The sequence below is a fragment of the Hoplias malabaricus genome, chromosome 3, assembly GCF_029633855.1.
Source record: "Hoplias malabaricus isolate fHopMal1 chromosome 3, fHopMal1.hap1, whole genome shotgun sequence".
In the NCBI taxonomy this organism is placed as follows: Eukaryota; Metazoa; Chordata; class Actinopteri; order Characiformes; family Erythrinidae; genus Hoplias; species Hoplias malabaricus.
The window spans coordinates 58,152,699-58,178,788 of NC_089802.1; the positions used below are offsets into that span (position 1 = coordinate 58,152,699).

A 26,090-nucleotide genomic window follows, 5' to 3' on the forward strand; every position below is an offset into this window, starting at 1 on the left:
TACATATCAGAACAGCAACTACTTATTTTATATCTGTGCTAAAATGATTACTTTCCTCTAAAATAACATCTTAATGAATATTAAGTTCCATTTTGACACCTTTTTGAACATCACACAGCTCCCAGTCCACTGTTCCTCCCCAGCTTTTCCCTGCAGCCCTGCACAGGAGCTCATGGTGCAGTGGGACTTTTGGAGGAAGTGCCTGCACTGTGGAGCTCAGTTCAGTGGGCAGGGCCAAAGAGAGGGAGAATGTGTGTGTGTGTTTATGTGTGGAGTCATGCTGGGCCGGTGCTGATAGTGTGTATTTCACACTCCACTGCTGTGAGTGTCCCAGGGCAATGCATCGCAGGTCCCCCTGCCCCAAAAGCAGGGTCCACTTTGACTTCAGTGAGGAGGTAGTCAAAAGACTGCATGCGGCCACTCTCAGGTGAGAATTCTCATTTTCCCACATGTTCTCTCTCTCTCTCTCTCTCTCTCTCTCTCTCTCTCTTTCTCTCTCTCTCTCTCTCTCTCTCTCCATCTCTTTCTGTTTACATCTTAAATAGTGAGGAGAGATGTCTCTTTCTGTCAGTCTCTCGGTTTGTCTGTCTCTTTCTCTTCCTCTCTCTCTCTGAGCCTGTCTCTGTCTCTCTCTGTGTGAAACTGACTCATTTACATTTTTATCTCACACTTTCACACAGGATTTCTACCTTTTTCTTTCTCGTCTATTACACTTTCTTTCATTTAATTTGTAGCACTTTTCATTTGAACTGTGTAAATCAGCTCTCTCTCTCTCTCTCTCTCTCTCTCTCTCTCTCTCTCTCTCTCTCTCCTCTCTCTCTCTCTCTCTCTCTCTCTCCTCCCCTCTCCTCTCCTCTCACATTCTATTGGTGCTTAACCAAACCCATAAAACCCACAATATTGGTTGTTGAGTTTTGTTTGATTGAATAAATGTAAGAAGAAAGCACTAGTTAAAGGTCTCAGCTACACCCACACATACACACATGCACACACACACACACACACACACACACACACATATATATATATATATATATATGAAGATTTCTATTGTTGATTCATAAAAAATAACAATAATATTACAAAAGCAGTGAAGCATGGATTGAATCTGTGTGTGCAGCTGCAGGGCTTATTCATTACTCATTATATCATCAACATCACCTCAGTTTCACTTCTTACAGCTACTTTCAGTGACATCTCCGTAGTGACAACCATTTATTGAGAAGCAGATTGCCGGAGTTGTGAATTGCTTCTGCTTTGTGCCATGTGGCGCAGTAAGGTTGTTTTATTTATTTATTTTTAAATGCAGAACTTTATAAAATGGATCTTGGTTTTGTCTTTTGTTGACAGGTCAGTTTGATTTTAAGTGGCAGAGTACTGGGTCCAGAATGTTACAACCTAGCCTCAACCTCCATGACCAATAGTAGTCTTTGCAGACATAATTTAGGAAGTGAGCTAGTTTTGGGTTCGTAGATATTCTGGAAATAATAAGTTAGGGCGTTATTCATACTGTAACTCAAATGCAGTCTTTAAGTACAAAACACCTGGCCACACATTCTTATTTCTGGCCTCGGGTCTGTGCGTAAGTTTTATGCATCTACCCCTGCTATATTTGAATAGTTCTACTTTAATTTTAAATCAGTAAGACAGCTTTACATTTATGGTTGAGCTACATTACATCACACTGATGGACATTCCTATGCATTTTGAACTGTGGTGTTGTAAAGGTAATTGTACATTTATCTTTGGGATGAGATTAGATTATTAAAATGCTATATATTACTAAATATATGAAATAGAACTTATTCACATTTATCACATTTGGCAGATACTTGTATCCTGAGCGAATACCAGTTCTAATCCTGTTGCAGATGTGTCCACATGTAGTGTTAGGAATCTTGCTCAAGGACTCATAGTGGTGTAGCATATTGTGGTTATTTCTGCAAAATAAATTTTACATTTCTGATTTGCAATGCACTGTGGTGCTTTGTAATATTATATACAGGTGCTGGTCATAAAATTAGAATATCATGAAAAAGTTTATCTATTTCAGTAATTCCATTCAAAAAGTGAAACTTGTATATTATACTCATTCTAATGAAGGAGTATAATATACAAGTTTCACTTTTTGAATTGAATTACTGAAATAAATAAACTTTTTCATGATATTCTAATTTATGACCAGCACCTATATATATTTTTAATCAAGTATAATTATATAAAAAAATGCACCATGGACCAAAATATTCTTGTGTTTTGAATGCAGTTGTATTGCAAGATTATCTTCTAATTTTAGTTTGAGTGGCAGTTAATTGCACTGCTGTATTCTATTATGTTTGGGACATAAACACATTTGGTAGGAATCTGCATCTCTAGTGTGAGCTGTTGGTACAGGTGGTCAGTCTGCTTTTGACAGTGTAGTATTTTTTCTGCAGAAACTCAAACATGCAAAGCAGTTTGTTACTGTAATAGCCTGTGGGTGTGTAGCGACGTAAGCTAACAGGACCCGTGACGTTCTAAAAGCAGATGTCCTTCACGGTCATATACTTCCATTTGTGTGCACACATGCGTGTGTATATTTGCTCTCTCTATTTGTACTCTGTGAGTGTGTGTGTGTGTGTGTGTGTGTGTGTGTGTGTCTGTACACTTAATCTACTGTGTGCACTTGTATACGAGTGAGTGGACCTTTGTGTTTAAACACATGATGCTGTGCTGTTCAGAGGGTGTGTAAAGGTCTCACTTCACTCAGAATTCCGATGAAGATAATCTCTGTTCCTGCAGATTTATGTTAAATAGCAGCAGATCAAATGTTTGGCTTGGGATTGGAGGGGGATTCTCCATCGTGTTGGAAAAGACCACTTGGATTTGAGCCTCAAGCAAACATATTCAGTAGTTTTATGTGACTAGTTCTCAAACGCTGAAGCTGCTGAGAGAGTTCTGGTGACAGTGTTTACGCTAAATACTACATCAACTTTAATAAGATGGCTCAGAAACTGATGAGTGTGTCAGGGCTGGACATGAATTTACTGAGGATGTTGTGTAGTTGGGCTGTTTACTTAATATGGTCTTATACTGCAGCCTCTCTCTCTCTTTCTCTCTCTTTGCGTGTGTGTGTGTGTGATAGCCATAGTGTTGGTTAGAGCATGTCTAAAAGAGCATTTACATATAATGTGCATGAGAAGGATGCACAGTGTTAACCATTATATATATAGTGTAACAAATGCGGTAGTGTGTCTCTATATTATATATATGTCATAAACTAAACGCAATCTACATATTGGCACTGGATTAATTTGGTGCAAATAGAGACAATCTATTTTATTTACTGTACTAGGTTTTTTTCTTCTTCTTTTATTTCTCTTCTCCCCCCTCATGTTATTCTGGTTAACTAACATACACACACACACACACACACACACACACCAGGGAACTAACATGTAACACGTAGATACACAAACACATACACCTGGGAACTAACAAGTGAACACACACACACACACACACACACACACACACACACACGTACATGGCATGCATGTACAGCATCTGAATTTTCCCAAAATCAGTGTCCAGGAAAATATGCTCTCCAGTTGTCATTTTGGGCAGTGAACTGAAATGTGTGACCGGAGACAAAACAATACCATACAAGTGAGCTATGTTGTAAACTGCTCATTGACTGCTCATTGGCGATTTAAAGCTGGGTTCACAGCACTGCTTATTCTCATATGCCATATCTGCGATCTCTCTCTCTCTCTCTCTCTCTCTCTCTCTCTCTCTCTCTCTTCTCTCTCTCTCTCTCTCTCTCTCTCTCTCTCTCTCTCTCTCTCTCTTTTTTGTTTTCTTTGGCCAAAAGTCTTTTCTTCCCCAAAGTCATGTGAACAGAGTCAAACCTGCACGTCATGAGATCATTTTGACCAGTTCTCAAAATGTCAACTTGATCTTTACCTTCTTCTTTATTTATTAAACTGTACGTTTAATCTATAAGCGCAGTGTTATTCAGTATTTATTATAGCTGGTTCTATATTTAGCTGTTTTGTTCTGCTTCAGAACCCTTGTGACACTCACATCTAGTAAAGCATCAACAAGACATGACCTAAAGTAACTAGTGGAACCTTCAAGAAAAATAGATTATAGATTATTAAATAAATAATAAATAAATTATTATATAAATAGATTATTACAATGAACTGAGTTAATACAGTGTACTTTCATATCATTTTCTCACAAACTTTAAAAGACCCTATGTCTCTTCACACATCCTGAATATCTCCACTGCTGTGACAAAACCTGTAAAATTACTGTAAAATAATAAAATAGGTCTGCAGCCTAAATTCTAGAAGAGCCCAAGAGAAAAAGATAAATTTCTAATTAGATCCTAATTACAGAAAATGATCAAGTTTGGCAGATATGGAGAAGTGAGTCTTTGGTCAGTTAGTATATTGTGTGCAGGAACTAAACATCAATCAAGTGCTTGGCACCAGTATTTCATCAGTAGACACTTGATTAATCTGGAAATGTTAATGGGTTGTATTTTTTTATTTATTTTAAACACAGTTTTAATCAATATACAAAATTTGGCCACAACTTCCTTCCATAATTCTCCCATAACGTTTTACAGAGATTAGTCACATATTAGTGGATTTATTAGGTGATGTAAATGCAGTGTCAGTGGATTAAAACTCTCTCTCGCTCTTTATCACACATTCACAAACACCGCTTAATCCACATATTTGTCTATGGTAGTTTTTTTAGTTTTTTCAAGTTAAAATACAAGGTTGAAGTAAAATAATTGAATGAATAAAAATGTCTTATATTTTGTGTGTTCAATTTAAATCAGTATTTTCTAAGTGAAAAGTTTGAGTAACTCGAATTCAATCCCAAATAATTTGGTTGAATTCGGTATAATTGTATATCTTGTGGAAAAGGTATGGGTTTTTCATGGCATCAAACTGTCTGAAAATATTAACGTTGTATACGTTGGGAGGGGGTGGGTGTAGACGGTGCACTGCCCTGAGCTTCATATCTTTTAGCACATAGTCGAGAGAAGGGTCTTCTGAGTGTTTGTGCTGTGCAGTTTAGCTCATCACAGCCTGACAGTGCACACGGCACACATGCTCATGATAAAAACCCATTTCTGAGAGACCACATTTAAGAAGTGTAAGAGAAAAAAAGTGCAATAAGGCAGGTTATACACTGTTTAGAAGCATCGCTGGCCAGTTAACAGGCATTTGTTGTTTACCACACCACAGCTGATGGTCTATCCAGTGAACTCCAGTTCAAAACACACATATTTAGAGGATAAAGCCTAATACCTGTGAGCACAAAGTCGCGTGAAGGGTGTTCTGTGTATTTGATCTGTTTTCAGCTTTCTCTCTTTTAACCCAAACTCAGCACTAAACTCACAACTGTGGTGGGCTACAGGGCTTTTGCCCCCCGCCTGTTTTCTGACTGTGACATCAGCAGTCATTGAGCTCCCTGTGGCTCTCTTAAAGTAACCTGAATGAAAACTGGCCTTGTACTTAAATTAGTCAGACAGAACAGAAATTTGACACACAATACACATGTAATAATTTTGTAATACTGCCATCATTTTGAGATACATTTTTTAAAAACCACGGTATATGGTATTACCGTTATACCACCCAACATTACTGTGGATATTAGTTCAGTCTCTTGCTTTTACAAGATTTTAGATGGTCAAATTCAGTTTGAAAATTTGTTCTTAAACATCTTGACAGTGGCAGCTCCTGACAAATCACTCATCATTCATTCAGTGAAGGTTTTTGGGAGTTCTAGAAGAAATTCTGATCACCGTAAAAGTGTGCATTTCCTCAGCATTGACTAATATTTATGGCCTGAATTAAGCCTCATCACCGAGTAAATTCTATGTTATTGTAGCTTTAAAAGTTAAAAAGGGGAACTCATCTTGAAGTATTTGACATTGTGTTGACAACACAGCGTGGTTGGCATTTTCACAGTGTGCAAAAATTGAAAGGAGAAAGGAAAAGTTATTGCAAAGTTGATTATTATTATTTATTTATTTATTTATTTTGTTAGAACAGTGGTGATATTTGAGATTTTGTATTCTAGATCATGGCTGTGTATGATAATTACTACCTTTTTCATTCCATGTTTGTTTGTTTGTGGGTTTTGGATCCTTATCTATATGACTGACATGTATGTAACTGCACTGTGGACAAGACAGGGGAGTTTAACAGAATTCAAGGCCATTCCAAGAAGCGGAATTGACATTCCAGTCTGATTGTTTCTGTGGTAGAATGGGCTCTGCACAGGAAGCTGTGTGCTGATACAATTACAGACTGAGTGCTCAAAGTGTGTTCCTGTATGTCTCTGGCAAGTTATTGGAAGTCTGCAAGTCTCTTTCTCAAATCCTACTTATTTAATGATTAGAAAAGCCTTCTTTGTTTTTTACTTACAATGCCTTATTGCCATGTCTAACTGTGTCTATTACTTGTTTCCTGTTGGACCTAGGAGTGAAGTTCCTGTTTTATGTCTGCACCATGCTATAAAGCAGCATATGTTGTAGGTAGCAGTTATTGTGAGTTGAACATTTAAAGGCGACATTCATGATTGTAATAAAAAAAAAAAACTCATAAGATGTTTCTTCACCATTTGCTAGCTGTCAGGTCCCATATGCTAGGCTTTCTCTCGCTCTCTCTCTCTGCTCGCAGCAGTGAAAAGGAATCTGGAGCTTTTTAGATAACAGAGAGAACTCCAAACGTTGAAAACCACGAACAGAGGTGAGGATATTACTCTATTTCTGCTCCATAGCTGGGTAATATTGACTTATGTTTGCTGTTTCGGATTAATTAAGGTGAAAATACTAACTGCATGAAAGTAAACAAACCAAAATGACTACAAAACTAAACAACTTCGAGTAAACCTTACAGACAAGTTAAAATTCAGCCATGTACAAACAAGTGTAGTTTTTTTGTTTGTTTTTTCCTCAAACATACCATTAACATACACATAACATTTTAAAAGATACAGAGCTTCTGAATGTAAACAAAACAGAGAGAATTGTAGTTCCCCACAATTGTGGATGTTCAGATCTTAAGACTTTGGTAGTGTAAACCAGTAGGGGTATATTCAGTGTAAGGGGTAATTTTCTTATCATAAGGGGGTACACGCAGCCTTTACAGTGGCACAGATGTGCTTCTAGTAAAAAGCCTGTGGCTGGCTGACTTAAATATTTGCATATATCCATTACACAAACGAATTTCATTAAAGCATAATTATAAAACTGTGATTTATACATGAAAATATTAGATTTTCAGTTATTAATCAATTCCGTAATTAAGTACATTTTTAGTTCATCTTGGGTACCACCTCTTGCTGCTTCACATGCCAGCAGTGGTACGGTTATCACAGTTGGAGAACCACTGGGCTAGTGCATTTGTTTGCACTGAGTATGTGTAACCTCTATTCACACATTACAATATGTAGAGGAGACATGTTATGAAAAGGGGCGGCACTCCCAGGTGTTCTCTCTGTGTCCGCGTGGGTTTCCTCCGGGTGCTCCGGTTTTCTCCCACAGTCCAAAAACACACGTTGGTAGGTGGATTGGCGACTCAAAAAAAAAAGTGTGAATGTGTGTGTCTGTGTGTTGCCCTGCGAAGGACTGGTGCCCTCTCCAGTGTGTAATCCCGCCTTGCGCCCAATGATTCCAGGTGGGCCCTGGACCCACCGCGACCCTGAATTGGATAAGCGCTTACAGATAATGAATGAATGAATGAATGTTATGAAAATGGGCGGCACTCCCAGGTGTTCTCCCTGTGTCCGCGGGGGTTTCCTCCGGGTGCTCGGTTTTCTCCCACAGTCCAAAAACACACGCTGGTAGGTGGATTGGCGACTCAAAAAAAAATTGTGAATGTGTGTGTCTGTGTGTTGCCCTGTGAAGGACTGGCGCCCCCTCCAGGGTGTGTTCCTGCCTTGTGCCCAATGATTCCAGGTAGGCTCTGGACCTACCGTGACCCTGAATTGGATAAGCGGTTACAGATAATGAATGAATGAATGAATGAATGAATGAATGTTATGAAAACTCACATTGTCATTAGCACATTCATTTGGGGATCTGTGGAGCCTACTAACCCACAAACTGAAATAAGAGAACCTGGTCAGTTTTATTGTGGTCTGTTTATTTTGCTCATCCACATGGATCCAGTTTTATGTCTGCGTTCTTGGCCTCCTGTCCATAGGGTTTTTGGAAGGTGGAGTTTCTTGAAAACACCATTGGCAGCGGGGTCGTGTTTATGACAAAAACACATCTTTTCAGAAATGCTGACATCACAGCCTGTTTCTGGCTGAAATTCAAATAGCTCCTCACTCCCTATAGGGTGAATTACAAAAGTCATAAAACTGCACTTTTGTACATTCAGATATCATTAGTTATCAGAGGAATAAATATAAAAATTGTTGTATAAGAAATATATAATCTATTATTAAGAGCTATATTCAGTAATTTCATGACTTACATAGTGCACTACACAGGGAGTATGGAGTAATTTGGGATTAAATGTTAGTGTTTCATTACTATCCCAGGGATCTGTATTAACTTGTGGAAGAAGGGTGTAATATGTCCACTTTAATTTTTTGGAGGACTAATGGTATAAACTGATAAAATAAGAACTACTAGATGACTAATTGTTTTAGTCACTGTTCACTGGTCGTTGTCTTATTATATGAACACTAAATGGTCATATGTTTGTGGACACATGCATATCCCATATTTTATCTGTAGTTAAGAATAATAGCAAGTTATCTCCTCTAGCATTCATTCCACCAGGCCAGAGCACTGTAAATGATCAGCACCATGGGAACTGGCTGTATCAGATAAGGCTAGGGTCAAGGCTGTCATTTCCTGAAGGCTCTTATTGGCTCAAGATCTCTTGGGGGTGTAGAGTGACCCAGAGAGCTGGATGTCCCACAAGACCCCAGCCTTCTGCAGTAACCCACTCTCGGGGCTTGTGGTCATCCTCCGCCCCTGTGGGTGTTCTGCTGCCTCACTGACCGCTGTTTTATCAGGTCACAAACATGTCACACTGAGTGGGCTGCTCTACAGCTGCGAGTCTTTTACCTACATGGGCTGGTCAGTAGGTTTATCACAGTGTCCCATGGCCTTCTGAATTTTTTTTACTGAAAATTACATGACAGGAAATCATTAGCAGGTTTCCTGCACTGCAATATAATTTGATCACTCCATAAATCCCATATTCTAATCCATGAAGTAGGAGATTAGAGCCGAGCTGAGGTATCAGCTGCACTGTTGGGTGGATTATCCTCTCTTTCCAGTCATGCTCGTGTCAGTGAGGCTGTCTGACGTAGATCCTGTGCTGTATTCCTGCATTTCATATCACCATGCCACACGATATAGTACAAGTCTTATGTCTGGAAACAGCTACTAATGTAGGGGTTTCCTTTTTTTCACTTTTCTCTTTCTATTTTTTATGTTTCTATTGACTGTTTTTGCGCACAGATATTTACTGCAGCCCATGTTGACTGTGCACACACATATTTTGGGGTCATTCTCTTTTCCATTTGGTTTTGTTCTTTTAATATTCCTATGGCTAATAAGCACCAAATTATACCTCACTGATATTTTTATTGTCGCTTTTTAATTTCTCCTACTTATCGACTTTAAAAAAAAATAAATCTTTCCCTCACATAAATTCTTGATATAAATAAATTATTGTCTTTTTAGAGACACACAATATAGATAAATGTTTAAAAAATACTAAAAAATAAAATGGATATAGCTTGGTCTGATATTTTAAATACAGATATCAACAATGCCATAACTGGACTGGACAAAAAAATATGTACCACATTCATTCTTCTGTAACTGCTCATCCAATTCAGGGTCGTGGTGGGTCCTTAGCCTACCCGGAATTACTGTGCAGAAGGCAGGAACACACCTTGGAGGGGGCACCAGTCCTTCACAGGGCAACACACACACACACAAATTCACTCACACACTCACACCTACGGCCACGTTTGAGTCACCAATCCACCTACCAACGTGTGTTTTTGGACTGTGGGAGGAAAGCCACGCAGACACAGAGAGAACACACCAAACTCCTCACAGACAGTCACCTGGAGCAGGACTCAAACCCACAACCTCCAGGTCCCTGGAGCTGTGTGACTGCGACACTACCTGCTGCACCACCGTGCTGCCCAATACTTACTACAGTTCTCCCCCAATCACACTGGGCCTGAAGCTTCCTCCTGAGGTCTGAAATGACACTTTTTAAACTGTTGCTAATAGCAGACAGACTTGAAAACACATTTAAAGCATTTCTGCATAAATTAGTAGAGGGCAACCTTATTGTATGCAGGTCATTCTGAAAAGCTGATGAGAGTTGTGGACCATGTGGAGTTGGTAGAAGACTTCTTCTGAGCCATTGTTTATTGATTTGCCCACATATACGTCATTTACAACTCTAGTGCCTCCATCTCCCTCAGTGTAGTGGAGATCAGTTAAACACTGAGCTTGCTTTAAAGGTGTGATATCATAGAGTGTTGCTGTTGGTTGCTACCGGGAAGGAGGGATGACAATAGTGGGATGTTGCTGAGCCATTGTGAGATGCTTAATAAGCTGCGTGATGTTGGTGGAGACAACAGCCCTGCCAGACCAGAGCCCCTCTCTGACGCCATGTCCTGCTTATTGGTCACAAGGTCAGTCATGAGACATTTCAGGAGACGCCAATAAGCCTCACTGAGCAAGTGTGTGTGTGTAATGTTGTCTGTATAAGGGTTGCCAGTTTGTGGATTTTGAGAATAGTGTCAGAGGTCAACTGAAATATTTGTGTTGATGTGTGTGCTGTTGGATTTGTGTTTATCCAGGGAGAGAAATGTTAGTTTTAGTCTGTCACTGACTCCAATACAAACCATAAACAGAAATTAAGATGCCATAGCAGCCTGTCTTGAATTCATTATTTTTGGGATGCCACAGAAACAGCACATTTACATAGAACTGGTTGTGCAGCCTACATCAGTTTAGCTCTGCAATACCTTTAGGAATAAACCACATCACACAGCCACCAATCAGAACAAGAGTGATATTATAATTCAGTCTGACCTGCTAGCAAATGTGGGCATATATTAGCTGACATACTTATAGTGTGTTGAGCATTAATTTTGTTGATGCAACACCTTTACATGCATTAATTTAAAACAATGGTCGATGTCTTGATGTATTGGAGAATATTTATTTTAGCATTCACATTTTTATTTTAGCATTCCTTGTTTGGTCCCATATCAATTTTGAATGGGAAATCTAGCTACAGTCAGGTCCATAAACTGACACATGTCATTAGGGGACACCATTGCAATTATAAAATGACACATTTTAATCAGTATATTGTTTTCAATGTGTTTAAATAACAGTTGAAGTGGTTTAAGTTTGAAATAAACATGTAGAAGTGGCATCGACAGTAGCTCTTTGGCGTGTTCTGACACAGCTGCTTCTTTCTCTGTGGTTTACGCTGCTGCTACTGGTGGTTTTAGGGAGTCCCATCTGAGCTCACTTGCTGTGAAATGGCTAGGAGCCATGGCATAAGGCCAGCAAACATGTGAACCGTCTCCCACTCTCTCCTTCCACATAACACACATGGCACAGGGCAGCGGCGGTGCTTTGATGAGCGTTTGTTTGGGTAAAATATGATGCTTTTCCACAGCCAGCATCTCGTTTGAAGTGGGCTTAGGCTACCTCCGCTAAACTTCCTGAGGCTGAAAGGATGCGTCCTGTTTCCTCCCTCAGCACTGGGAATCTCTCACACTTTCCACTACTTCCACATCTCAAGGGTCTACTTACATAAACTTGAGTGCTACATATTTGTCTCTCTCAAATCATATGTCCATTACATGCCAGATCTATTTGCTGCTGCCTGATCTTTTACAGCAGAGCTGGTTTGTTAATGTTTAGAAAATTCTCATCGTCCATTTGCTCATTTAGTGCTGTTTTCATGAGGATGACTTCCAAGTGGGACATCCCTCCAGGTTATAATTTCCACTCTGAAAGTCTGAATTTCTCATGTGTGAGTTACAATTCTGTGACATCACTCCAACTCCTACTATTTGGTGTACAATTAGTTTAAAAGGATTTTTGTGTACAATTTTAATTCAAAATTCAAATGTTCTCCCACTCTTTTGTTATTATATGGTAACTGTTGCTTAGTTTTTAAAGGTACTAAATATAGTAAACTAAATATTAATATACTACATTCGTAATCTCTACATCGAATTCTAAACCAAAACTGCCATGTAATTTTGGATACTATTGATGAAACTAAATTGATGCACATGTTTTCCTTGATGAATTCATAGACAAATTCTTCCTGCTTGCCATTTTCCAACTATTTATATAATTGTCATTGTTAATACTACACACCAGTTCTCGTAAAATGACAAAATAGCTGAAGAATGTTTTGAATCACAATAATACGTCGTTCTAAGAAAAACACTTCAAAACTCATTTGTACAACTGATAAAAAAAGAATGAACAGGTTGTTTGGGAGTTTGTTGACTATCTGTTTGTATATGATATAGCACTGAGGCATGATATCTCTACATATATGGGATACTGTGATGATCAAATGTGCAAGGTATTTGATAAAATTGTTTGATGCTATCATGTAATTATTAGCCCTGTATTAATGGTGAATTGGCAATCGTTCTAATCGAAAGTATAGAAATGCATTTTAAGATAATGTTAGGTGCATTTTCAGTATCTCAAATAAACAGCAGCACATTCTGAGCATTATTATTTCAGACCTCAAACAGTTAAGTGTGGGATCACGCACTGAGCTGGGAATTTCTGAGTTCTCCTGAATGCTGTATAAACATCGCCTGCTGTGTTGTTACTAGTCATCCATGAAGAAAATCACTCTCAGATATGGCATTAATACTAGTTTCTTTTCTCCTATTCTGATATTCAAACTTGAGATGCACACCTCACATTAAATTACACAATGTAAATGTGTACCTTTTCAGTGGAGTGAATCTGATTAATGTTTGCTTTCTGTCCTGCTTCTGATCCAATGTTTTCTGCTGATATGAATACAGAACTAATGTGGTTTTGGACCAGTGATATATCCATCACTGTCATAACCAAGCCATGTATCTATGTGAAGACCAACTGAAGGATAATTTGTGTCCATTCATGATGAAAGGTTCATATGATGAAAGGCCACCTGATGTTCTAGGTTAAAAAAAAAAAACTAAAAACAAAAGAAGAAACACACACATCCATAGCTATCTTCAGAGCTGCAATTCAAAGCAGCTTTTTAAGCGCTGTGTTTCTGTTAACCAAATGAGTCCATATTTAGCCCTCCATGGAAAGGCCAGATGTGTGTATACACTTGGCAGAAATCATTTTCCAAACACTAAATGGATCTTTCTCTTGCTGCCTGAGAATTTGTTCTGTAAATGTTTGTAACAGCTGACAGCACAATGGATAATGTAGGGTTTTTTTTTTTTTCTGCGGTGTAATGCTGATGTTTTCTTGGGCTTGTGCTTGCAGTTTCGATGTGGAGAATGGACCGTCTGCAGGCTGCAGTCCACTGGACCCTCAGGCCTCCCCTGGCTCTGGCCTGGTACTGCACACTAACTTCCCTGGACACAACCAGCGCAGAGAATCCTTCCTCTACCGCTCAGACAGCGACTATGACCTGTCTCCTAAATCCATGTCCCGCAACTCCTCCATCGCCTCCGAGCTGTGAGTCAAAGCCATCTGTATAAATAATGCACCTCCAACTAGTTACACACACTTACCAGTTTGGACACAGAAGAGTGTTTTCTTAGCCTTTTCCACATTCATGAAGTGATGCAGGATAGGCATGCCCCCATCTATTGGAAGATGGGAAAAACCCTTCCAATATATAGGACTGTGTGCCGTGGTATAAAAAAAAAAAAGAAAAAAAAAAGAAGAAGAAAGAAAAAAAAAAACCACCATAAAATATTTGTGCATACAAATACACTTTCCTTTTCATCAGAACAATGGGATCTGCATGTGCCAGTAATATCTAATAACATGACTATGTTTCTGCAATCTGAACAAATTAACAGTTGCATATATTGGTTAAAAAATAAAATACAATATATAAATAAAAATAGCTGGCAGGATTTTTAAGTATAAGACAGTATACATTTTTAGATCCTGCTTCAGAAGTTCACTTTTTGCTGTAGTATGGAAACCAGTGTTTTTTCCCTCAATCTTAAGTAGTTTTAGAAGAAAATTCAGTTTCTGTATCATCCACAATAACTCTACTTCTCAAGCAATCTGAGGAAAGGAATTACAACTTAAAAGGTAATCAGAACTTATCTCAGAAATAAATGATTGCAGGATTCAGCAAAGGGGGGAAAAAAAACTAAATAAGCCCACATTTCAACTCTGTACACTACGGGAGCCAGTGTAGTTTTTTGAATTCAGCCATACTTGGGCAATACTGACAGATAGTTTAGCTAATGCTAACATTAGCAGAGAGCCCTTAAAGGCAATTTATAAACATTTTTATAAAAATTCAAATTCAGATGGTTTCTTACCATTTGCTGCTTTCCTGTCTTTTTCAGTGTTTGGCTCTCCAGTTTCCTCCCATAGTCCAAAAACATAGGCGGTTAGGTGACTTGGCTTCTGTAGTAACTGTCCTGGAGTGAATGAGTGTGTATATGAATGAATGTCTGTATGTGTGAGTGAATGTGTGTGCCCATATATGGATTGTGGGCCTATCCTGACCCTAGTGTCTGATGCAGTCCTCCAGGTGGACGGTCATTCCTGGTTGAGAGTATGCTGTGCACGTTTGGCTGCCACTTCTCACCAGTGTGTGTGGATTGAGTGTTGCATGGAATGAGCAGTGTTGAGTGTAAAGCGTCCTTGGGTATCTAGAAAGGCACTATAAAAGTGTAGCGATAAATAAATAAACATCAGAGAGACCTCCAAACACTGAAAAGCATGAACCGAGATGAGAATATTGCTGGTACTGTACATTACAGCCCTAGTAATCAGCCTTGTAACAGGAATGAGCATTTTTCCAAAGCGTGTGTAAAACAAATTAGATTGAAATGGCTTGATTGGCAGGTAAGTGAGGATGTGAGTGAGGGTAAGTAAGGCCCTGCTCTCAGTCTGTCTTACTGAGGCCTGATTTCCTCTGATGGCTCCTGCTGGCACTGACAGTCGGCCATCATGTTACAGCACATTTTCACTGAACTCATATTAGCCAAATTACTTACAGACCGCAGGGATTTGGCCACTTGTCCTCTATAAGCCATTTTTCAACTGTTTCGAGTCATCAGCCATTGACACCCTCTTTTTGGGTCATACTTTGACAATGAGCCCAGTGACATCGTCAGCCACGTCAGGACTGAAATCAGACATGACATCAGCACTGTTGCATAATGTGGATTTGTTTTGAGCCAAGCTATCTCTGAATTGAGGATGACGTTGTATTGCATTTTGATTGCAGGCATGGGGATGACCTAATCGTCACACCTTTTGCTCAGGTAAACATTATCTTACGTCATTTTAACCACACTGTCCTGCTCTGTGGTGAAGGGTCCGTTTACTTCTGTAAATGTTTAATTTCATATATTCAAACATTACGCTCTAATGCTAAAACTAACTTTGTTTGTCTCTATCTAGGTTCTTGCCAGCCTTCGAAGTGTGAGAAACAATTTCACTGTCCTCACTAATGTACAGTGCACCTCAAACAAGTAAGTCATACTTGCTCTTTTCAGTAAAATATGGATGTCAGCATTTTAAAGCAATGTTTAAAACCTGAAAAATGATTGTCTGTATTTTTCTCCTCACCCTCTCCGTGTCATGTGTTCAACGTGTAAAAGTTGTTATTTGTCCTTTGCGCCACAAGAGGGCAGTATCATCAAAAGCTATATTTGTAGCCAGCCATGTGCCTGAACCCATTTTTCCACTTATCACTTCTCCAGTTTAAAGCCATTGAATGTTAGCCAAGAAGCATTTGCCTGCTTAGGACTTTCCGTGTGTCCTTCAAAGCCCAGTGACACGTTTTTCCACCTGCTCTCGAGGAGCAGAGGCAGAAAAGGTGGTTCCTTGCTTTTATTGAGCAAAGGGCTGATTTTTCCTTTGAATTACCACAAGCTACGTCAAACCAATTAGGATGCTCTGTTAAAGGCCTTTGTAGGGTCTTGTTCAAACCCGTCCAGGCCAGACTGGACCAGGTGGTGATCAAATTATACTTGGCCTCTGGCGTCTCCCTCTGGAAACATTGGAGTACCCTGAGTGAGGCATTGCCCAAGAATGTTAAAGGAAAATAGCGCATCGTGTAAATGATCTAGTTCACAGACCTGCTGTAAAATAAAATAACCACAAAAAAAAGGCTTACATAACAACTGTATCAAATAATATTGTACACTGCATGTCCAACATCTCAGACACCTTTCTGATTAATAAATTCCCCCAGCCATTACTGGGGAAGACATTCAGTAGCACACACAGTTTGTATTATTCTCACATTATTCCAATAGAATAACACAGTTTGTAGCAGCAGGTGACTTAAAGTCAGAAAACCAAATGTCAGGTGTTGGCTATAGCAGTATACAACTCCTCAGCACTGGATTGTGAAGATTCGTGGTGCTTCATTTAATACATTGGTGATCAGACCTAATCTAACTTTAGAACCTTTACTGCAATTTACTTCATTAATGCAGTTATGGCAAATTCTCACAGAAATGTTCAATCATCTAGTGCCTTAATGTTGTTACCACAGCAAAGGGTGGCAGATATATTAATACATTGCATTTTAGAAAAAAAGGAAAAACATGTGTCTATGAACTTTTAGACATATTGTGTATGTGTATATTTTGAGTTTACATTGTCATTATGAATGTGAAATAATCTTCTATAAGAATAATGTCCCAATGCTCCCAGTCCTGACTTTAAAAAACCCCAGAAAAAACACATACATAGTGTTTTTAAAAGACAAACACACACACACACATCATTTATTTATTTATTTATTTATTTATTTATTCATTCATTTATTCATTCATTTATTAACCTGTACATCTTGAATTTGAGCCAAATGTGATTATGCATTTGATCCCTTCCCTTCATCTGTCCATTTAGGAGATCACCTGCTACCACACAGCCTCCCATCACCAGAGTCTGCCTCTCCGGTAAGACTGCAGAGTATATGCAATTATATAAGCAGTATTATTTTGTGTAATGTGTAATGTGTGTTTGTGTGTGTGTGTGTGTGTGTGTGTGTGTGTGTGTATTTCCCATTTGACCTTGATATAAAAAATGAGTAAGTGAGTGGAAATGATATTGTTAGAGGTCCTCACGTGATAATCAGCCTAGTGCTATCACAGTTCTAATACGTTATCAGTGTTTTGTTACTTTCTCAGTGTTTAGGTATGCTATCAGCATCTTGATTCTTTATCAGTGTTGCTTTCATGAAGCTTATTTCACAAAGTTGAGATTTTGCTTTGTCAGAGTGTCAAACAAGTTTCACACAAGTTCTATAAAGGTTTCTTTGTCATACTCTTCCATGGCCTTGGAGAAGCAGAGCTGTTCTCTCCTGCCTCATGCTGCACTATACTACGTGACTGCCCACACTACTCCCAGCACCTCTCCTTCATCATCACTCATCTCCACGCTGGCCTCTGGTGATTGCCCTGGCAATACGTGTGTATACACACACCACTGTCCATTGTTGAGTCTAGTATAGGGCCTATGGAAGCCCACAGGAAATGGCATGCACTCATTGCCCTCATGTTTATGCGTATACATACGCACACTCACGCACCCACACACACCAAACTATATACCTCTTATCTGATGCTGAGTCTACTTACTGCATAATAAAACCATAGTAGGGCCCTAGAAGACTGTAGGAAATGGAGAATGGTGTAGGCAGGCACACAAACTTCCTATAATAACTAATGTCACAGTTACAGTAAATGAGCCTTAGAAGACAACAGGGAATGGGGGACACACAAAGAACAGTAACATTCATCCATCTGCACACACACACACACAGGCACTGACGTGCACCTGCAAAATAGACTACACAATGCCATTACAGGGAGCTATAATGTTTGACTAGGAGGCAATGCTTTGTGATAATTGCTGGGAAAATTCCACAAAAATCCCCTCTTGAGGGCCCTGAGGGAGATATGAGTGTGGCATCAGAAAATTGTCGTGGAGTTTTCAGCACTAATGGATGCTGTTGTTTGAAGAGAAATCGGAATGTTTCCTTGAAACTGACAAAGTACTGTAGTAGTTGTGAAATCCTTGGCTATGTTTGAGTCAATGATGTAATGGTGGAAGGGAAGGCACATGTTTGTGAAATGTTGGCGTTTCTGTTTCATGTTATACAGCAGATCGCATCAGCGTACAGAATGAACCGGCACAATATGTTTGGGGAATTCATAGTTAAGAAACACTGTACATGTTAATTTTTTTATTTTTTATTATATAATAATAATATATTTTATTATATTTTTTTATTATTTAAATAAACGTTATAGTTGATCATCCAATACTTATTTGATGTCCAATTTTGTAATATTATTTCTAGAATTTTAAGGATAATATTAGTAATAAACACTGGTCACTCATATATATGACACATATATATGACAGCTTCCATTAGTAATATATATTACCAATGGAAGCTGTCATTTGAAGAGAAATCGGAATGTTTCTTTGAAACAGACAAAGTACTGTAGTAGTTGCGAAATCCTTGGCTATGTTGAATCAATGATGTAATGGTGGAAGGCTATATATATATATATATATATATATATATATATATATATATATATATATATATATATATATATATAAGTGTGTGTGTGTATTTTTTTAGTATATAAAACTTCATTCAACCCAGTTAAATATATATTTACAGCACAGTATGACATAAAATGAATAAAAATGAACTAAATAGTCACTATGTAACAAATTATTGCCTAAAAGTGAAATAGCTGTCAGGGACACTACAGATTATTTCAGTGGTTTGTTTTATACACAATGTTACAATAACAGAAATCATGGTACTAATCTGTTTTAAAATGTCATTGTGATTCCCAGCAGTGTTATAGGGAGACAGTTTCTGTGTTTGAATCTGAATTTAACACTAAAGTGGCTGACTGTTTCATTCAGCTTTGTTCATTTGTATAGTTCATAGTAATTTGTCCTGTGCCCTCAACAATTTTAACCTGCCACACAACCTTAATGAAGACCTAAATGCAGTTTTAGTGGATCCAGATGTTGCCTCTGCTGATTGATTACATCAAGTAAAATAAAGAAATAAGAAAATAGTGTTCTGCCCCACTTATGAAACTGCTGTTCAAAAACACGTGGAAGCAAGATTAACAGTTCTTATAGTTAAATCTTAGCAGTTGATGAGAAGAGACAAGACTAGTGAGGGAGAGGGAGGTGTATAATCAGTAGGAGGTGTTCCTGTCAGGTGCGGTGGTTTGTCTTTGACGTCAGTCTGCTGGCATGTGGCTTTTGTTGACTTCCTCTCAGCCCAGGTGGATAGATATTCACTTCCTGAAAGCAGTCAAGCCTGATCAATTTAACAGCAAGATTATCTCTGATTTGCTCAGAGTGCATTCCTCCACCAGCCTCACACTTTTGTTTTATTATTTACTTGAGTTTATATTACCATTAGCATGCACGGCATTTAAAGCATTGCATTAGCATTAGCTTTAGATCAAACACTGCACTGTCCAACACTGCACCATTTTAATTGAATAGGTGTAATGGGTGTTTTTGGAGCATTCTGTCAGAATCTGTAAGAAGTGAAGGATTTTTTTTGGCCTGTTGCTTGTTTAAAACAAGACTGAACTGAAATTCCAAGAGAGAATAACTGACCTCACTCTCTGGGTGTATTTGATGATCCTCCCTCTACACCCTCATTAAATATAGTAGCCAAACTTTAAGATTACTTAACAGAACTAGGCAGTTGGTGTTCTCCTTCAAGTTTGTTGAACTGTCCAGAAGATGGATTGACACTTAATGTGTCTCAGGAAAAGACGCTTGGCAGCATTATGATAATTGGAGAAGTGGCAAAATTAACCAATTTATCCATGTTTATTTATGTATTTAAGAGCTAGAGTACAGATAGACAATGTTCAAACAAAGAGGACTTATATGTTTATATTGTTTGACTCCTATTTGCATAGGGGCAACTTGTAGTGTGTTCTGAAACATCACACTTCCACTCCTTTCTTTTGTTCCCAAATGTTTTCGATCTGTTGAGATCTGTTTGCTGTCTGATGTTTCTGTTTAGTTTTGCACTAGATTTATGAGGCTAACATTACTAAAAAAAAAACAGCAGGGTGTATTTCTGCCTTGCGCCCAAAGATTCCAGGTAGGCTCCGGACCCACCGCGACCCTGAACTGGATAAGGTCACAGATAATGAATTAATAAATATTACTAAAAACTAAAATGTCATCCAAATTTTTTTGGCAGATGTAGATTTCTATTTTGTGATTTCAGTGCAAATCTTAAGAAGCAAACATCAGACACGCAAGATATCTTCCTTCACATGTTTGCTACGTGGAGTGTACTAATACTTTGAATCCCACCCAAAAATAAGTCATAAAAGCATTCAAAAAACATTCTGGTATGGATTTAATTAATAATTCATTAATATGTGTATATATTTAGTGTATATATTTAATATCCACAGCAGCTGAGATGCATATCACTAATTTTAAACATGAATGAGTACAACATGAATGGCATCAGAAGAATCAATGCAGCTGAACTTACTGAACTTGGCGAACGCTGGGGTGTATTGTATTGTGCAGTATCTATAGTTAACAACTTTTTGAGCTATTGGATGATGTTACATACTGTAAAGTGTATTGTGCAGATATTAAACAAAGGTGTATAAGACAGGAAGCTATCAGTCTCTTAATCCCTCCACGCAGTCTTCCGTCTTTTACAAAGTTCCTTCCATTTTTTTTAAAGAGAATCCCTCAGCAAAACATCCTCTCTGTTCTCCTCAGTCTCACTCTCTGCGGCTGAGTGGTCTCCCTTGGTGGGCTGTCGGCTGGTGATGTAACGGTGGCTGATGGACACAATGAGGGAAGTGCTGACCCCCTGTCTGCTCTAAACTGCTTCCTGTGTGTCACACAAACAGGGTCAGTGGGCAGGAAGGAGAGCACAGATTTTTCCTGTTTTTCCCTAACTGTTGGAATTCACCGGAACGCTGGAGGTGTTTTTCACTGTGTGAGTCTGAATGTACATTAACATTTCTCTCACACGCCGAGGGTTCAGCCTATCTGCGAGTTAATGAATGAGAATTCCATTATTGGGAACTTTAAGCAGAAGAGTTTGAAGAGCCTGAATGTCAAAAGTTTGAAATCACATTGTGCAATGTACAAAATTCAGTATTTGTTTTCATACAACATGGTCATGTTTTGAAACAATATGTTTTTTGGATATAGTCAGACTAAGGAGTGGCTGAAAATGCACCCCATAAAAATTTAATGGTTCTATTTTCTGTTTCTAAAAGCCCTAGCCACAAGCTAATATGTTACTTTCAAGCTAACTCGCTAATATCAACTTCACTTCAATCTGCAATAAAAAATAATAAATAATATAATTATAATAAATATAAATTAGGAAATATTTACCCATTTTTAAATATAAATTGAAATTAAGCACATTCTTTGAATTCATGCATGTGCCATAACTACCCCAGGATAAATGTAAAGTTTTATAATTAAAATGAACATTCAAATGGCCATCACAGATATCTTTGCGTTTATCACCAAGGAGAGTTTCAGTAGTTAACAACCTGAAATATACTGCTGTTGAGTGCTAACATCGCAAGGGAATTGAATGTAATCACAATTAAAAAAATTAAAAAATGCATTAATTATTCATATGTAAATGTCAATCTAAACAGCTTTCTGATTAGTGATTTTATCAGGTATTTGCAAAATAACTGTTACATATAAGATATTTTTACTGGTCAGAAGTGTAGATTTGAATTTAAGCTTTGTGCACTGTTTGACGAATTATCAGCGTGTACTGCACTGTACTGTTCTACAAATAAATAGCCTCTTATTCGTCTGCCTTTCTCACGCAGGGATAACTATTCTACCAGAAGCTGTAACTGCACAGGTGTGAAGAAGAAATATGCTTTAGAGGGGAGAGAGAGAGAGAGAGAGTGTGTGGACTGGTTGGTGTGGCTGTGTTAGTTCTTCTGAATTTTTATGTTTGCACTTCCTCATATTACATAGAAGGTGTAATGTGTGCATCCCTTTGTGATTGCCTGTGTGTGTGTGTGTGTATGTGTAATAGTATTGTGAGAGTGAGCAGGTTAGTGCAGGTGTTTTCCCTGATGCGGTTCTAAACAGGAAGATCACAGTTATGATCCTGTCTCTCTTCCTGCAGCATACTGGAGTACATTCCTGCCATAACCTCCAAGTGATTTTAATTTGTTATTTAGGCCAGTGAGTTCACAAGTTATTCAGAACTTGAAATAGGTATTTGGTGACCTGGAAATGGCACTGTTTTATTTATCCTTATTTAAAATTTAAAACTAAAAACTAGTGGGTTTTCCATTCACCATGTGTTTGCAGATGATCAAAATGCACATAAAAAAATGTCACAAAATCACCCGGATATTTCAAAAAGAATTTTTGTACTCAGATGAGGTGAAAAATGCAAAGGAAAAGGGTTTTTCTGAATAAACAATGATGTTTTGGCTGTTTTATTCCTACTGCACAGGCGACACAGCACCCCAGGAGCTCCAGATTGAGCCTGACCACGGGTTTTCAACAGACTATGCCCCCGAGTCTCCTTCCTCTTCTCTTCTTTTCCTAGCACCACCACCTGAGCTTCTAATTTTAGTGCACATGTAAATTATTGTACACATACACAGCACTGTGCAAAAGTCTGTACTACTTACTTTCTGTCAAAATATTATGGTCAACTTCTGTATGACCAAATTATAAATATTAAATTATACTTTTCAATATAAATGTTGTTTCTGAAATAAACAGCTGTAAATATATAAATAAATACATAAATAAATAAATAGTAATTAAAAAAACTTTATTCTGAACAAAGCAAGAACCCACTCAAGTCTGCCTATGTCCCTTGTTTCAGTACTGCTCCTGATCATGGAGCCTACACCATCTGACATTTATTCACAAAAGTAGTGGATGGAAACATGACTCGCTGCTTTTCTTCTATTGATATTTGTATATTGCGCATAGCATTTGCAAAATGTTTGTCAGGAAACCCGTCTACTGTTGTTTCAGATTTGTTCTTTGCAGCAGCCAAGCTGAAGGATCAGCTGTAATACTCCAACATCAGAAGGATTTATTTGTTTTCTAGTTCAGGGTTTTGGGCAGGATTTGTAGATCATCAGCTTTTCTGTTCTGTCTTTTGTTTGTGATCTTTTTGATCATATATTTTTAGCAAAAAGACACAAACAGCCAACACTAGTGCAGTATAAAAACATTAACTAATTATTCCTGGCCATTTAAAAGGTTGATGTATAGACGTATCACTCCTGGATCAGTCTTCTGTTTGTGAATGAGCGAATATAGCCTGTCCCTAGTGAAATACTGGCTCATTAAATGTCACTGGCATCATTTACCTTAAGCGCTAATCCTAAAGTATGATGTAAATCACCAAATGGACTCTGCCCATGTGTTGTGTTTTCAATGAAGTTGTCAAAGTCTGCACTGTCTGGATCTTTTCTAACTGATGATAAGTGTGTACTTGCTGAATTCCTGAGAAATTCACTTCCTGAAAACATGCCATTTTGTTCCATTTAATGCTATTTTGAAGAGCGTAACACTCATTCACCCTCCACTGATAGCTGCCTTGGCCAGCTTTAACAGTATTTTTCCATTTGCTTATGCTTGTTTTCTTGTGTAGTCACTAAGAGTAAATGTTAACTGCTTTCCAACTCAGCATCAGTCTACATCATCATTGTTATGAAGAATGGTGAAGACTTGCGGAAGGAATGTTGCAAGATCAGAGTGGTGTTTAAGTGCGGCTGCTCATAGGAAATTAACACGGCGTTGTTTTTCCCCGTGAGAGATGAGCTAACAATACAAAACATGCATCGGTCATACCACTTGTGCATTAGTAATACTGAAACGTTTCAGTGATGGAGAGTTGCTCTCGTAACTCTGTTATTGTCCCAAATTTCCTTCTGCGTGTGTTTATTTACTCTTCGGATTTAGTCATGTTGATAGAACAATGTGCTTAGTTCTGCATCCTGTTGTGTCACCTCAAGCACACACACACACAAATGCTTGTACTGCACCAAGGTGTTAGCAACTATTTACACCTAATATGGGCTTCAGCGCAGTAGCATTCAAGGCATACATTTGAGCACAAATGTTTAAATACTTATATCTTAATTCACAAATTTCAAATCTTTTATCAGATTCTCAATGATCAAAAGTATAAGCACCCTTTGGGGTATAATATTCGTCCTTCATCATGATGCCAAAGTCTTTCTGAAGTTGTGCCATTCCCTTTCCAAGCAGAACACCTCTACAACCTTCACTCATTACTTTGGTTTGGTATGTGTACTTAAAGCCTCACCCTTTTTCTTCCATGCATAGCTCTAATAAGTTCCTGCTAAAGGCTAGGTCTTTGTCCCACAGAACAGGAAAAAGGGTGAGGTTTAATTGGAAAAAAAAATAATTAAAATAATTATAATATGAAACAAATCCTAAGAACACCATTCCATGTATGACACATCATTACGTTAAGGGGGTGTTTTGATGGGAATTCAGGAAGGAGGATTATTTTAAAAACAACATCAAGGTCTCATTATCATTGTTTTATGAAGCAACATCCCAAGGCCTCAGACTGAAGTCTGAAACTTGTACTATAAATGTGACTTTTAATCAAGGATGCCAACAAATGTGACTGAATTATAGTGGCTCTGACAGGGGGAATGAGCTAAAATTCCTGAAAATTATGAGAAGCTTATATAAGACTGCGCTAAGTATTTGAGTCAAGATAAGCAACTAATAGGCCAACCCATCAAATACTAACAGGTTTTATGTAAACTTTGGTCCATTAAGTATCTGAGGGAAAATAAAGGAATAATAGATTCACTTAGCCATTATGTACAAAAATATTTTTTAGAGAAAAAAGTACAAACACTAGTTTAAATACACCTAAACCTTTGATGACATGAAATGCTTAATTGAGCTGGAAAGAATTTAGCCTAGGTGTGTGCAACCTTTTGCCCTCTACTGTATATAAAGTTTTTAGGCTCAGCTGCTTTATGGAGAGTAGTAGCAAGTGCAGTGTCTAATATAATTTTAAAGTATTTTTGAAGTTCAGCAGTAACAAAAATGTAAAATAAAACCATGTGTCTAACTAAAGGAAAGAGAGGACATTACAATATAAAGGCATGTTGTGTGTACATGTGTGTGTACATGTATGTAAACATTATGCGTATAAGATTCATTTATTGTGCTGTGAAAAATGTTGTATTTAAGTAGAAAGAATATGAAGGATTTGAACCCTTGAGGACTGGCCCACATATGTTTGACTGAAATTATTTATATTTAGTGCATTATGTCAAAATAATACAGTCAAACTTTTACAGAAACTTAAGTGAAAGCTATGATTGGTCCAGATGGTCACAACACACATTAAACACTTAAGTAACTGATGACTGATTGGCTCATTCGCATATTTCTATTAACACTTAACAGCTGATATATATTGCACAGGGGCAGCATATGGCAACACACACTTTCTTTGTAGATGTACTCTGCAGCTCATTTGGTTGTTTGCACAGTGATTCATAATGCATGCAATGTCTTTTCATAATGAGTACAAAAATATTTGCCGATGTAGTATGAATATTAGAGTACATTTGTGTGTGCCACAGAGTTTAAATAAAGGATCGCCCATGTCTGAAGAAAGATTATGAAATATGCTTAGTGAGTGAAGCTGATTACGGGAGTTAGTTGTGTACCTCTGTGTAGACATAGGTAGTGGTTGTTTTAATGCAGCTTGCAGTACGCTTCCATGTGGACTACACAAGGTCTTAATGCCCAGCCAGCAAACACTTTCTGCCAA

At 38.1% G+C, this 26,090-nt stretch overlaps 1 protein-coding gene across 4 annotated transcripts in view; it reads left to right on the forward strand.

The window, feature by feature from the left end:
• The window catches only part of pde4ba (phosphodiesterase 4B, cAMP-specific a), a 191,116-nt gene that overhangs the window by 122,975 nt on the left and 42,051 nt on the right, over positions 1 to 26,090 (forward strand). For 3 of the 4 annotated variants that reach the window (XM_066663094.1, XM_066663095.1, XM_066663096.1), the window contains 4 exons: positions 13,541 to 13,735; positions 15,480 to 15,516; positions 15,656 to 15,726; positions 17,117 to 17,166. In XM_066663094.1, the coding sequence (XP_066519191.1) occupies positions 13,541 to 13,735; positions 15,480 to 15,516; positions 15,656 to 15,726; positions 17,117 to 17,166 (353 nt within the window). Of the gene's footprint in view, positions 1 to 298; positions 428 to 13,540; positions 13,736 to 15,479; positions 15,517 to 15,655; positions 15,727 to 17,116; positions 17,167 to 26,090 lie in introns of those variants that run through there. The other variant, XM_066663097.1, reaches the window with a different exon arrangement.